The sequence below is a fragment of the Sinocyclocheilus grahami genome, unplaced genomic scaffold (genome assembly GCF_001515645.1).
Source record: "Sinocyclocheilus grahami isolate Dianchi unplaced genomic scaffold, SAMN03320097.WGS_v1.1 scaffold336.1, whole genome shotgun sequence".
Taxonomy (NCBI): domain Eukaryota; kingdom Metazoa; phylum Chordata; class Actinopteri; order Cypriniformes; family Cyprinidae; genus Sinocyclocheilus; species Sinocyclocheilus grahami.
The window spans coordinates 568,519-584,744 of NW_015505515.1; the positions used below are offsets into that span (position 1 = coordinate 568,519).

A 16,226-nucleotide genomic window follows, 5' to 3' on the forward strand; every position below is an offset into this window, starting at 1 on the left:
TTCAACATTACAGTATAATTGAGAGCTATCAATTTTAACATTTATTAGACTTTAAAAAATAACTTCTAATTTAAGTAAACTTAAAACAATCTTCACATAAGCCCATTATAATGGATGTCATATTTACCTGTTCCCATTCAGCAAGTAGGAAATGTACAGAAATTGAATAAAGTTATCAAACACTAAATTCTAAATTAAATATACAAACCCAATTCCAAAATAGTTGGGACACTGTACAAATTGTGAATAAAGACAGAATGCAATGATGTGGAAGTTTCAAATTTCAATGTTTTATTCAGAATACAACATAGATGACATATCAAATGTTTAAACTGAGAAAATGTATGGAAAATAAGTTGATTTTAAATTTCATGGCATCAGCACATCTCAAAAAAGTTGGGACAAGGCCATGTTTACCACTGTGTGGCATCCCCTCTTCTTTTTATAACAGTCTGCAAACGTCTGGGGACTGAGGAGACAAGTTGCTCAAGTTTAGGAATAGGAATGTTGTCCCATTCTTGTCTAATACAGGCTTCTAGTTGCTCAACTGTCTTAGGTCTTCTTTGTCGCATCTTCCTCTTTATGATGCGCCAAATGTTTTCTATGGGTGAAAGATCTGGACTGCAGGCTGATCATTTCAGTACCCGGATCCTTCTTCTACGCAGCCATGATGTTGTAATTGATGCAGTATGTGGTCTGGCATTGTCATGTTGGAAAATGCAAGGTCTTCCCTGAAAGAGACGACGTCTGGATGGGAGCATATGTTGTTCTAGAACTTGGATATACCTTTCAGCATTGATGGTGCCTTTCCAGATGTGTAAGCTGCCCATGCCACACGCACTCATGCAACCCCATACCATCAGAGATGCAGGCTTCTGAACTGAGCGCTGATAACAGCTTGGGTTGTCCTTGTCCTCTTTAGTCCGGATGACATGGCGTCCCAGTTTTCCAAAAAGAACTTCAAATTTTGATTAGTCTGACCACAGAACAGTTTTCTACTTTGCCACAGTCTATTTTAAATGAGCCTTGGCCCAGAGAAAACGCCTGTGCTTCTGGATCATGTTTAGATATGGCTTCTTTTTTGACCTATAGAGTTTTAGCCGGCAACGGCGAATGGCACGGTGGATTGTGTTCACCGACATTGTTTTCTGGAAGTATTCCTGAGCCCATGTTGTGATTTCCATTACAGTAGCATTCCTGTATGTGATGCAGTGCCGTCTAAGGGCCCGAAGATCATGGGCATCCAGTATGGTTTTCCGGCCTTGACCCTTACGCACAGAGATTGTTCCAGATTCTCTGAATCTTTGGATGATATTATGCACTGTAGATGATGATAACTTCAAACTCTTTGCAATTTTTCTCTGAGAAACTCTTTTCTGATATTGCTCCACTATTTTTCGCCGCAGCATTGGGGGAATTGGTGATCCTCTGCCCATCTTGACTTCTGAGAGACACTGCCACTCTGAGAGGCTCTTTTTATACCCAATCATGTTGCCAATTGACCTAATAAGTTGCAAATTGGTCCTCCAGCTGTTCCTTATATGTACATTTAACTTTTCCGGCCTCTTATTGCTACCTGTCCCAACTTTTTTGGAATGTATAGCTCTCATGAAATCCAAAATGAGCCAATATTTGGCATGACATTTCAAAATGTCTCACTTTCAACATTTGATATGTTATCTATATTCTATTGTGAATAAAATATAAGTTTATGAGATTTGTAAATTATTCCATTCCTTTTTTACTCACAATTTGTACAGTGTCCCAACTTTTTTGGAATTGGGTTTGTATATAAAATAAAATGTTCTATGTCTATAAAATTTTCACAACAAACTGGAAATGTGTTAGTCAAAAGGTGTGGAGCTCTTGTTGTGCCACTCCACCTTGACCTGGTATATGAACAAATGACTGCTTTTTAGTTCTTTTTTTTTTATAACCCGTTGCAAAAACAAAAACGCATAATGTGAATCATAGCACTCAGATTTTCCAGAAGTTTCAATGGGGTGGACGTTGTGGGATTTGAATCTAGGAGGTAGTTTCTTAGTAAAAGACAGCTGCTTTCCCGACACCAGAAGTTTATGACCCCGCAAAAGCAACACTGAACTCATGGTGACCTCAGATGTGATAACTCATGCGAAAATACACCAAGTATGAACAAATACTCGGGTTTCAGTGCCCCCTCCCCACTCATTTTCACTATTATTATGCTGGAAATGGAGGCAGTGCGTGTTTGTGAAAGTGTGAGAGAGGGCATAGAGCCCTCTTGTCATGCTTGTTTTTACGTTCGGCAGCTTATTGGAAACTCTTATCAACCTTTGTGGAAATTACCGTGTTTTGATTGGCGGGATGGCTTTCTTGCGGCGGTGATCGTTTGCCCTGTCTAACCCTTGACTGCTATTGAGACTCACTGGCTGTCAACATTAGTCTTTTCCCCCCTATAATGTTCCTTTCATTTTTATAGATTGATTTCTTTGATTATAAATGTAATAGCATTTGATTGTCATTGATTTAATGTGCAATAACATTTTATTGTCAATTTGTCAAGTTAGCATTGTGTGTTTATAGACTGCAACATTCATTTTTTTTTCTTTCATTGTGTTCTTTCCTATTACTGCCGGAATCCTATTTAGCTCCCAGATGAACTGATAACAGATATTGAAATCCTGATTATGATATTATATCTCGTCTCTTTCTCTTTCTGCAGCTGAGCATCTACTAAGAGCAGCCAACGGCAGTCGTCCCGCTTCAGCTCTTCAGAGAGTCTCAAGCATGGACACATCAAAGACTATCACAGGTGAAGCTTAGACCTATTTCAAATTAAACTAATATAGATGCTATGCTTAGTATAAACACTCAACTAATGCACTCATATAGTCAGTGCTGTAATGTTTTATTCATACATACATTTTTTTTTTTTTTTTGAAAGACGTTAACTTTTATCCAGCAATAATGCATTAAGTGGATCAAAAGTGAAAGTAAACACATTTTATAATGTCACAAAAGATGACAAAAATATTAAGCAGCACAGCTGTTTTAAAAATAATAATAATATGATCATAATAGGAAATGTTTCTTGAGCAGCAAATTATCATATTAGAATGATTTCCGAAGGATTATGTGACACTGAAGACTGGAGTAATGATGCTGAAAATACAGCTTTGCCATCATAGGAATAAAATACATTTTAAATTGTAATAATATTTCACAGTATTACAGATTTTACTGTATTTTTGATCAAATAAATGAGAAAAACATTACAGACTCCAAACTTTTGGACAGATGTGTACATTCGTTGCAAACATTTGCTCTGACAACAATCCAGTTACATTACATTTTTTTTATAAATGGTGAAATGTAGCGTAAAAATCTGAAATTTGGTCATAGTTTGATTCAATTTAAATATTTTGGCACTATTTGTACTTGTTTTCATATTTTGAAGACAATAATGTAACTGGAAAGAATGCATCCATGCAGGAAACACTTTGCAACTTATACTTTGTTGCATTGTTATAGTAAATCTAATCAGTCATTACATTTCATAATTGATGCACGTGACTTTTAATGTCTTTTTAAGACAGAGATTAATTTTATTATTTTTCTGTTAATGTAAACCAAAAGAACAGGACTACTGTTACCCAAAAGATAATTTAAACTTTTTCTCTCTCCTCTGTTTAGTGTCTAGAAGAAGCAGCGAAGAGGCGAAGAGGGATATCAGTGCTCCTGATGGAGGCCCAGCTTCCTCTCTGATGGCCATGGGTTCTGCTGCACCTCCTCTCTCCCTGTCGTCTTCCTCTTCCCCCACAGCCTCTGTCAACCCCACAGCACGCAGCCGCCTTCGGTACGCACCTGCCCGATAACTCACTGTAACCCACACACATGCTGTATCATAAACAATTTTATTTGATTCTCATATAAATGTCACTGATATCAATGAACATATCCCTTGACCACTTATTCCATGATATGAATCTAAAATGCTGGAATGCTTCTTCTGTGTTGATAATAACATGGTTGCTAATTTTTTTGGTTTGTTTTTCTGTGTAGGGAGGAGCGAAAAGACCCGCTGTCAGCTTTGGCTCGTGAATATGGTGGTTCTAAAAGAAATGCACTGCTGAGGTGGTGTCAGAAGAAATCAGAGGGTTATCAGGTTTGTATTATGACATGTAAAATAGAAGCAGAATATTATATTATATTATATTATATTTTGTTATATATATATTTTTTATCTGATATTTATATTTAAAAACTTATATTAAAAATATATACTTAGATTTACTTATATACTTATATGTATATGATATTTAACTGTTAATGTATATTAATTTATATAATTAATCTATACTTTAAAAAGCACATTGCTAGATTACCATTAAGATTCGTTGAAGTTGTTGTGTTCCTCTCTGTCCTCATACTATATTGTAGCTGTTGTCAGTTTCATGTTGGATTTTTTGATAGCTGGGACGGTCTGGATTGAGTTTTATTCTCGCTGAATCTCAGATGTCATCTTTGTCCACAATAGCTGTAATGCTGGCCCATGTCACACCTGTTTATCCATCTTTTTTCCACTTTTCAGATTTCAGTGAAATGCTCTTTCCTACTTCTTAAACGAGGTCTGTCTCTTCTAGAAAAGCTTGTGTGGTTGTCATAGTCACTGTTTATCAAGATCCTCACCAGGAAGTCCGCTGGATTTTTCTGGCACTTTAAATTGCACTTGACGTAAAACAGAGTCGTCAGCAGCACTTCTGAGAACAAACTCATTGAATTTGCATCATAGGGGGATTTTTATTTAGAAAATGACTACATTTTCCTTACACAACATAACACAGCTCAAAATACCCCACAGATCATTTATTATAACAGCTGGAAAATAACATTTTTGGGGTGTATCTAAAAAAAGAGCTGTTTTTGTGTGCATCACTTGAAATGCAAATGAGCGGCATATTCCCGCCCTGTCTCCATCCAGAAGAGGGCGTCACGTAAACATCTCTCTGCATTGCATACCTACTGCAATAAACAGCCGGTAAAAGCAACATGACTGAGAGCGAGAGAACCGGTGTTCAGCCATACATAAGGAATAGCCAAATGCACTGAAAGTGGGACGAAACAGATGTTACAGAGCTTGCGCCGCGCTGACCTGTCATCGGCACGACTCAGTAGACCAAGCCGCGCGATCGTGCTACCGAACAGACAGCATGACCGAACTAATCTCACAAGTGTGCGCTGATCAATTAAAATACTTTGATAACATATGCACACAACTACGGTTACAACGCTAAGCACTATAACGACGTGACATTCACAGCGGAGTCTGGAGTGAAATGATTTGCGCAGACATAAACATTTGAGTGCTGTTGAGTGGATTCTTAAACACCGCTTATTGGACATAGTGTTCACGCGCTCAACAGATATGACTGTGATTGGCTACAATGATCATCGTTTCATGCTCTTCACCGAGCGCTCACACAGAAGCACACAGGAGCGTTTGAAATGTATTAGGGATCTGCTGATAGATGCGGTTTTCCTGTGAGCTTCTGTGTGAGCGCTCGGCGAAGAACATGAAGCGATGATCATTGTAGCCAATCACAGTCATATCTGTGCACTATGCCCACTATTGCACTATGTCCAATCAGCGGTGTTTAAGAATCCACTCAACAGCGCTCAAATGTTAGCGGGAAATGGACGTTTTTAAAATTGCAGTACCGACTGGTACCGAAGTCAGTACTTTTGACAACACTAGTCCAAACACCATGTAAAAGTGGATTTTGCATAATAGGCAGTGGCGGCTCGTGGGTTTTAAAATAGAGCAGGCACACTAATTGTATTGGTCTGGGATCCCTGCCGATTATTATTATTATAATTTGCTTAACTACTTTAAAATGACTTTTTGGTTGCTTTTAGTCAGAAAACGTAAAGAAAACGACATACATACAGCAAGATATTATAATTTCACTTACCTGGCCTATCACTTGAAGCAAACATCCATCCCTTCTTAAAAATCTGTGTTAAAAGAGAGCTGCCAGTTGCGCCATTTAATTAAGCCGACTGCTGTAGCCTATATCCAGTTTAGGCTGTTTTCCCTAAATTTGTATGTATACTGTTTGAATGACAGCTTGGTAAATCTGTTGGCGATCAAATATTCAATATCGCTACTCATCATAAGTACTTGGTACATTATCAGCGCATCGGCAGACGTTCAAACTAATATCACCTAATTTACGTCTCTATGATGTTTGGTTGATATCAGAAGGGAGGCTAGCCTCCGTTACAAGGTTTCTTTTCTCAACACTCCTCAGCGCTGAAAGTGAACACTCGATGGTGATTGGCTAATTTTTTTTACCAACGGAGGCACGAGAGCTCATCTCTCCCCTGGCCTCCCCCTACCCTTCTCTATCATTAGTGGTTGCAATTACATCAGCAGATTCGGCACATTCGCGCTAGAAAAGTGGCGCTTTCACTTTATGGTATTACAACTGTGAAATTACAAACAAAAAATACACATTCTGAGACATGAACTGAAATGAATTGGGAGTCGTCCTCCCATTTTCACCTCAAAATTATGGGGAAGCTGTGCCTCCCCCGACGAGCCACCACTGATAATAGGTGCCCTTTAAGAATCATTTTAAAAGTAGAGTAAACATGAGTTTGTCCTCATGTTTTTGGTTGTTAACCACCAAGTCTTTACCCACATGTGAAACTATGAGCTGTGATCACAACTGATGGTTATCAAAGTGGAACGGAAGAGAAGTGGCTTGATGCTTTGTATTAAATTTAAGCATCAAAATAATGTGGAAACAAAAGAAGCTACTTTATTCCATTCAGCACTAACTACTCGTCCCTAAAGAAGGATGTCTGGGAGGCTGAAGTCTGCCGTTCTGCCAGACATTAAGGTGAAAAGTAGAAGTCAAGACATTGTGGACATTTGTAGAAATGGATCTGAAACATGCTATTTTGCTCTTAAGTGCATAAAAGAGGTTGTGGGCGAAGCTATGAACAGGAAACCTGATTCATTTTACACCACAGGAAGATGAGTAAATTTTGCAAATTGGAGAAATGTTCCATTGAATGTTACCACACTGAATTGCACACATTTCATGACTTAAACCTGGTGTGTCATGTTGAAACCCTTTCTAATCTGGTTTTAAATGTACTGAAGCTTTATTTTCATAATCCTACATTTTTAGTTTTTGGTAGAGTCCAGGAGGCTTATATGAACTCTGTCATGTCTGTTTGTTACACAGAATATCGACATTACCAACTTTAGTAGCAGCTGGAATGATGGACTGGCCTTCTGCGCTGTCCTTCACACATATCTGCCTGCTCATATTCCCTATCAAGAGCTGAACAGTCAAGACAAGGCAAGTACACTACTGATTTCTGCATCATGACCGTGCCATATAGCACTTATTCAGTGGCCCCAAAAAGTATTTGGACACTTGAATGTCATTGCATAAATAAAAAAAAATCAAACCAAGTGGCCAAAAGATTTTTCAAGCCTGAGAGAACAGATCTATGAGAGCTAATCTCATAACTATTTATTTCTGTTTTCAGAGACGAAATTTCACCCTGGCCTTCCAAGCAGCAGAAAGTGTAGGAATCAAGTCCACTCTGGTAAGAGGTTTTGCATTAGCTTGATCACAACAGCTCATTCAGGCCAGCTGATGCAGTAAGTCTGTAGTCTGCACACAAATAGGCATGTTCAGGAGCTCCGGTTTGCACTGGAGCAATGTGCACAAAGACCTAATGCAGATCCGAGGCACTCTATTAATCTTCAAGTTGGAATATTTCTGTCATCCACTCCCATCCTGTAAACTGTCAGCAGGTGAAAAGCTGGAAACACTTCATTATCAGCCAGCGGTGTTTACTTGTAGGTCACTGTATAGAATTATTTCTTCTCTATTGTGAACTACTTAAACAATAAGTTTGGCATGCACATACTGAAAGCACCTCTGAAGCTCTTGAGGATTGAAGCAAGTCATACAAATAAATATTAAAAATCATTGGACATTTCCATGAGGAATATAAATTGTTCATGTTATAGTTTGCCTAAAATTGGATATATAACAAGTGAGTTTTTATAGACATTTGTGAGATCGTAATACACTACAATTCTACATTTTTTAAAAATCTCTTATGCTCACCAAGGCCGCACCTTTTTTTTAATAAAAAATACAGCAAAAAGAGTAATATTGTAAAATATTACTGCAATTTAAAACAACTGTTTTCTATTGTAATATTTTTTTTTTATGATTTATATGATAGCAAAGCTAAAATTTCAGTTTTCAGTGTTACGCAATCTTCCTGAAATCTTTGTAATATGCTGATTTGCTGCTCAAGAAACATTTCCTTTTATTATCGGTGTTGAAATTTTGTCAGACTTTTTTTTAGGACTTGAATGGAAAGCATTTGTTTGAAATGGAAATCAGCTTTTATTCAATTTCTGAATTCCTTGCTGAATAAAAGTGTTCATTCATTCAAAAAAAAAAAAAAAAATCTTACTGGAAATTTGTGAATGGTAGTGTATTAAAATGACAGAATTTTTAGTTAATAAGTGATATTATGCAACACACTTCAATCAAATGCACTTTAATATTAATTTACATTCTCTCTCTTTCTCTTTCAGGACATCAATGACATGGTCCATACAGAAAGACCGGACTGGCAGAGTGTAATGACTTACGTCACCTCTATCTACAAGTATTTTGAGACCTGAGCACATGTACTTTTATAGATTGTACAAATTTCCACCAACTAACCCGAGTGCAACTTCCCACCATATCATCTAAGCCTAATCCTAGCACAAAGTCATATTAAACCCTTCACAAGGACACTTCACTTAACATATGCTGATATGACATCGATACATCAAAGAAAAACCTCTACAGTGGAACCGAATCAGTTTGCCTTGATAATGCTTCAACTCACTGTCGCGTGACTCTAACACTACAGACTACATCTACTAATTTGTGGTGTGGATGATTGAAATCAGTCTTAAGGAACAGCGTGGACCCGCCTGCGACCCCGTGCCTTTTGCCACCCTGAGTTCTTGCTTCCAGACATACGTTTGGAGCAAGTACTTCACCTTAATTCACAGCCGTGGAACTTGTTTTAAAAGAACGAGATGTGTGGATTGCTCAAAGCAGTGCCTAATTGAAACACTTCATTGGAGTAGCACTTCAGTAGAGGAGAATTGTACACTAATAGGAGTTATTCACTATAGCACACAGTCAGTCACTTTTTTTACAGGATTGTTTTGAAAGCCCATCATGGGCACATTAATGTTACAACTGTGATGGATCTTGGCTTGAAATACTACATATTAAATAGGGAGGTCAGCAATAAGCTTATGTAACCCGATGAGCCATTTCATATGACATTAGTGCTGCTCACCAACAGCATGATACTGTAGTAAACGCTATATTCAGATTAGCAGCACATGTGCATGTACTGTCCGGTGTATTAGTCTGAAACAGTATACCAAAAATGAAATCTGTCACAATGTCTTTTTGTTTGCAAGCTAACTTTTTTATGTACTAATCAAATGTTATGTTCTTTCTCAGGATAAGAAAGTCTTATTGATATTTATCAAGATGAATAATCATATGTGATTTTCATGCAGTACTCTACCAGTACCCGCACATTTTATTGTTTGCAAAGCACAAAAATCATTTTACGTGCACTAATTCAAAATGTAAATGAAGCTACATTCCAGTGCATTAATATGGAAGAGTTTCGGTCTGAGTGAGAAAAATCACAGTTGTCACATATATCCTGTTTTCCAGCTGTGCTGAATTCAGGCATCGCTCTCTTTTCATGAGTTTGAAAGACTTTGACGTTTCCCACCTGTCTGCAAATAACACTTTAAAGGTAATACAAGACCTGAAAATAAAAAACAGTAATGATAAAATAGGAATTTTTCATGAATCCATTGAAAAAATGTGAGGTATGGCTCTTATTTTCTAAACCCTTTTGATTCCTTCAATAGGCTATGTAATATTTCCATTCCTCAGGAAGTATTTCACAGTGTTTGAAATAATTCCTATTCAAATTCCAGGGTGTGCAACTAAGCAGCCGTTTTTAGCTCTCAAACATCTGAAAGACAAATCTGCAGTTTCCCTGGTAAGCATTTAAGATTTATTCTAAACTGCATTACTGAGCTACTTTACCTTTGCACCATGATCACATAATAATTAAAAGTAAGTGTCAGATTAATCTTTATATTTCTCCCAAATAAAGCCTGACCAAATGTTTTGTTCATAAGCCGCATATCAGCTTAATTTACTAAACCAGAGACATGTTGAGTTGGACCTGCGTTCTGTATATGTCTGTTTAATGTACTTCATCCAGCTTTCATCACATTAATATGAATGTAATACAGCTCTGTTGCCTTTTAGATTGTTAATTTACACCAGTTTTCTGTTCTTGAATGCTGAACTTTCTTTTGCTGCCATTTGTTTAGGTTTATTATCATTGTGAGAGCATTATCTTAATAAAAAGGGTACAATTATTTCCTTTTTCTAAATAAATGTGAAGAGCAATCAATATGCTCTTCCTCCGAAATGAATCGGTCACCTGGTGTATAAACGTTTTTCTTTGCATTATCATATTTTAATTCTCGCATTTTAGTTCTGCAGCAATTTTTTTTTGGCGTTCACTTTTCAAAGATTGATTTAATTGGTCTATGAATCAGTGAACAGCTTGGATTATATAGAAATAACAAAAATCAGGTTTTAATTAATTCCCAGCCCCTTTCCGGACTGGAAATTCAAGTATTGTAATGCATTGTGGTTACCCTCCCATTTGGCTGGAAGGCTTTTCTAATCTTTGTCCTAAACACATTTAACAGGTCATTTAAAACCAGCAAAAGGTCTGAGGCAAGGAGATGGTGGGTGTTTATGAGTTTAGCTCTTGTTCTTTATTGTTCTGCAGCATGATTAGTACATTTCTAAGATTAGATGTGATGTCAGTCATTACAGAGAGTAAAAAAAGTTGCATTTTGTCCTGAATGAGACAAATTGGCCTGCTTTCCTTCACAGAGCCCTATTGTCTGTACCACGATTGATTTTCTTTAAAGTCACACATGTGAATGGAACCCAGATTGACCTAAATATGTCTGGCTTAACTGTGGGACTTGCTCTCAAGTTGTCCTGAAGACAGGTCATGGACGGGAAAGAAAACAAAATTGCATTCGTACCTTCATTTGTCAATATGAAATTACCTGAGTGATGGATGAACAATTTAAAGCTTCAGAGAAACTGTTATAGACAGTAAGTTTTCCATTTAAATTATTGGTAAATCTTAACAAAACTAATTAAATGGTCAATACAAAATATCCAAAATTATTCAGGAAGCTAATTTGAATACTGTAGGCTACTTATACTAAATTCTGTCTTGTAAGTTTGCTTTCAGTTTAATCACAGAAGAGACCTAGCACTCGCAGCTCAGTTGTTTCCCTGATACTTGATCACAGGAAGAAGCGGTATCAGTATCTTACCAGTCGTCCAGTGTGGAAATGCTGGGCTCCGGCTCTGGATTGGTCAGTCACTAGCTCTCACAGGGGTCCTGTAGTCTGTCAGCTCTCACTGCTGGTGTCGACTTTACCGAATCACACACGCGCCGACGGAGTCATTCACGAATCATCATGAATCTCTGAGGACTTCCAAGTTTTTGTATTTCTTTTTCCGAGGGGTTGCCTTTTCATCTTAATGGGATTCCCAGCTTATTTTGTTTTTCTTATTCAGTCATTCCAGGGGTTATCAACTCTGATGGTAAGTTGAAACCAACAACTAATAAGAATTTTTAGTAGATAGAGCCAGCGAGGTTTCGATTGAATTGAATTTGTTTTATTATATTTCAATTAAACAATTTGTGCACGGCTTAAGTGCATTTTTAATATTGAAGAGAATCATTTAGGTTAAATTGTTTTTAAAAGTTAAAACGCACGTTGTGCCCAGTTTTACAAGCATCAAAATATTTTAGAACGGCCCCAATTACAGACGTGTGATTTAAAAACGGCCTTTAAAAATGACAATATATAGTATTATTGAATTATATAGGCCTATTGTATATTAAATGTAGGCTAAGTTTTCAGCGCTAACTTGCAGTGCCATATACAGTATACTGCAGTGAAACTGCCCTGTATGGCAAGCTAATTTAGCATTTAAAACACTATTTTGTTATAGCCTATACATCTTTTTAAACCAGTATTTTTTTTTCTAGTAAGTAATAGCATATTTTAAAATTTCACCGCTAGTAACTATTCTTTAGATGCTAATACTTATTTCAGTAGTGACTAATATATTTAATTGTTAATTCATACATATCTCTACTTAATTTATTTCTAGTCAGTAGTTACTTGAATCTATTCAAGTTTTATTATAACTTGTTAGAAACTATTAGACAAGATATGTATGTTTATGTATTCCAATTGTTAATAGTGTAATATGTAAATGAACTACACATCACACTGTTTCCTGAAGTACACGGCAAAATCGCCCAAATGTTAACACTCGGCGTCAAACACCAGCAAAGTATCTATGTGTCCTTCCTATGCAGTGTTATATTGTGCTTTTAAATTTGTTAACTTTGTGATGATTCAGCACTCTATATTGTTAAAAGTTAACCATCATTTAACTTTTTTTTTTAGACATTGTATATTTCTGTATATCACTGATATCAACTGGTATAGATGCTAGATACTGTATTCTGGTCTGATAAATAGGTAGTAGTATGAAATAAGTACTAGTAAACCTGCAATAGATAATATTATTATTGGGATAGTTAATTGTTGAAATCTGAACAGCTCCCCAAATAATACAATGACAAAAATGGCAAACATTGCTTAGCAATGGAATAGTTGGTAGTGACTAACATAAAAAAAGTAATGCATGATTACTAGTGAAATCAAAACCAATACTAGTCACTATTTGATAACTGATGCATATTTATAGATACCATTTAGTTTAAATAATGTTAAACCTTTTCCAAGCTTGCCATTGATGTGCAAGTCTTTATAAAGGATTTTCTGTGTAGATGTGTTTGAAGTGTTTCAACAGCTATTTTTTTGTAGATGCCTGTGTAGTTTTATGAATATTTCAGTGGTTCAGCCAAATGGAGTTTGTTTAATTTTTATGATTTTTATATATATATATTTTTTTTTTTTACTTCTGACATTCCTAAAGGGGGTTACAATTCTTGCTGATACTGGAGAGAAAAAAAGTGTAGATTTTTATATCTTAAGGGTTAGTGTTTTGAGTTTAGTTTTTATTTATATTGAAAAAAATTTTATATTAAATGTATTTTCTATATCTGTCTTGAGTCACATTGTGCCCTTAACTTCGTAACAGCAAATAAATCATAGAACGTAAGAATCAAAACAGATTTTCAACTGAAAAATTAAGCATTTTATTATCATTTTTCATTTTATGAGCCTATCAATCAGCCGAGGTAAAAGGAGAGTAAAATGGCTATAAAACCATAATTCACACACAGCTGAAGTACATCTGTTTGTTCTGAGCCGGCCCTGCTGTTTCATCTGCAGTGTTTGAATTGGCTTGCTATCAAACCGTGATATTTTGTGTTTGATTTAGTTAGGGATCAGTATGAGGAATGAAGTGGATTCTGAGCCAGATATAGTTTGAGACTGTGCTAAATGATGGATGAATGTATGATGTTTTCCATCATCCATCCACAAGGGTCCTCTGTTGAGTCTGGTGTTGGCACAGGTTGTCACAATCTGCCTAGTAGCTTAAACATGGTCTTCTTTGTAAACACAAAGCACTGAAACCAGAAGAGTACTTTGGGAAACTGGTCAAAGGGTTCATCCAGTGTTGTGGAGACCCGTTTTTCTGTTGTCCCATTGTCATCCCCTGAACTCTCACAGATCCATATCAATGGCTGTGAGGCTGGGCATCAAGATTGGCTAGTTTACTATGTTTTCTCACCTGTTTGCTACAATCATTTTCACCTCCCCCACTTTCAATTCTTATTTACGACAATCACCTATTCACTTTCAAATTTTTCATTTTTGTTCTTTTTTTTATCAAGGCAGAATCTTGTTTTAAGAAATTAAACCGTGATTGAACACTGTCAGGATGTCAGGAGACATTGTGTTGCAAATACTTTACTGCATGTTAAAGACCCCATGTGGTTTTTAGTCAATGTATATCAGCTTTGAGGTCAACTGTGTAATAATGTGTTCCTAAAAGTTCACAAACACTAATGATAATAATAATAAATCAAATAAAAATTTTTCTCTTTCATAAAAAAACTAAACATTTATGACTTATCGTGTGCAGAGGTGCACCAGATTTTTTATGATTATTTTTAATTTTTTAATTTTTGCCAATAGAATTCACTCTAGAATGACATTATCCCTCCCCCATACTTCGTACCACCTGTAAATGTCTAACAATAGCCATATATAATATATAAATTCTAATTAAAAAATGCCATTAATAATAATTAAAAGGTTTGTATTCTTTTGATTTGTAATGGGCAAATAAATGTTTGAAAAAAGCAATAAATAAATAGAGGTGGATAACCAGAGGTGGATAACCTCGGTGAGCATCTCTGCATCAGTGTGGGAACACTCCAGGGTAAATAGCTCAGACTCCCAGTTAAGGGCTTCTGAATGACTTCCCATAAACAGTCAAACAAAAGGAAAGAGCTTCTGGCCATCACTACGGATGTGTCTGATAAATGTAAGGTCTGAGAAAGAATATCCACTTCAAGTTTCCTTTGTTTTCCCATGTTTTTCAAAGTATTAGCTTGCCATTTGTGTTTACTAGAAAGGGCTTTGCGTCAGGAAAAGCTCAACATTCTGTTATGTTACTTCTGTGCACTCTGTATTGTTTACTTAAAACACCATATTGTTGTCAGTGTCAACAATAACTTAAAACGGTTGACTAATCTCTTTCTTTCCTCAGATCAAACATCAACCTTATTGTCATCAATAATGAAATGCTTTACAATTAGAGCATGAAGCATTTCTCGATCATGTACACATTAAAAATATATATTTTTAAAAGTTTGTAAATAACAGAATCTTGGAATATGTTTTACAAGAAAATGCTTTTAATTCAATGTGTTACTTGCCATTTCTTTGTAATTAGTTATGAAATCAATTGTGTGTTAACTTTAATTACTTTATCTGTTTTTATTCAGTCCATCTCTTCAGAGGCTTGGTTCCCAGTCGATAACATAATTTCCTTTCTTTTTTTCTCCAGGGAATGCAGTGGAATACTAAATGTTATAGAAAGACTGGTAAGCAACACATGGAACAGGGACTGGACCATCATATCTAACGCCATGACATGGGATCATAATGGATTTTCAAATTATTATTTAATACCAAATATCTCTTAAAAAAATCTGAGGAGAAATGTCTGTAGATACTTTTTAAAATATTTACCAAGTTTTTATTTTTAATTGGTGATTCAACAATCTGGAACGTTTTTAACAAGGTAACACTTGATTATTGGTCTTCTGGCCTCGTGAGGTGGCTGTTGCGTGGAGCTGCAGCTATGGACATTGAGGCGAGGCATCGTCGTTTCTCCCCAGCAAGCTCACCATGCTGAACAATGTCTTCGACGTGTTGTACATGATTCTGGAGCTGCTGATTGCCCTGCTCTCGGTCCTGGGCAACGTGTTGGTCTGCTGGGCAGTGGGCCTCAACAGCAACCTCCAGAGCATCACTTACATTTCCGAGGAGTGCTTGCAGTGTTCGGCCAATCACAATGCACTGGGTCAGCTGGCCAATCAGAGCAGACTGCACTTGTCGGAAGGAGGGACTTTGTTGAAAATGAAGCATTTGAGAGAGGCGGGACATAGAGAACCTACAATAATGTACAGTATTTTAAAAATAATGTGTTTTTTGAACATTAAAGCATGTTAACATATTCTGTTACACCAAATACACCAAATAATGATCTTTAAAAAACAATTCCAACTTATGTTTTGGATGCTGAAGTCCCCACCAAACTCCTTAACTAGCTTAGCCAGCATTCTGCTCTCTGGTTGACCAGCATTTTTTGAAACATCAAACCAGTTAGACCAGCATAATCCCACTGAAAGTGCACACTTAAAATCTAATTTTACTGGTTTAAGCTGGTTTTAAAGGGATAGTTCACCCAAAAATGAAAATTTGATGTTTATCTACTTACCCCCAAGGCATCCAAGATGTAGGTGACTTTGTTTCTTCAGCAGAACACAAACAAAGATTTTTAACT

At 36.4% G+C, this 16,226-nt stretch overlaps 1 protein-coding gene across 1 annotated transcript in view; it reads left to right on the forward strand.

Moving 5' to 3' along the window:
* Positions 1-10,489, forward strand: part of LOC107602822 (cytospin-A-like) — a 39,961-nt gene extending 29,472 nt beyond the window's left edge. Inside the window, exons 10-15 of the mRNA XM_016295416.1 lie at positions 2,705-2,794; positions 3,676-3,838; positions 4,045-4,147; positions 7,239-7,355; positions 7,549-7,608; positions 8,621-10,489. Coding sequence (XP_016150902.1) covers positions 2,705-2,794; positions 3,676-3,838; positions 4,045-4,147; positions 7,239-7,355; positions 7,549-7,608; positions 8,621-8,710 — 623 coding nt within the window. The 3' untranslated portion in view covers positions 8,711-10,489. The remainder of the gene's footprint in view (positions 1-2,704; positions 2,795-3,675; positions 3,839-4,044; positions 4,148-7,238; positions 7,356-7,548; positions 7,609-8,620) is intronic.
* Positions 10,490-16,226: the final 5,737 nt, after the last annotated feature.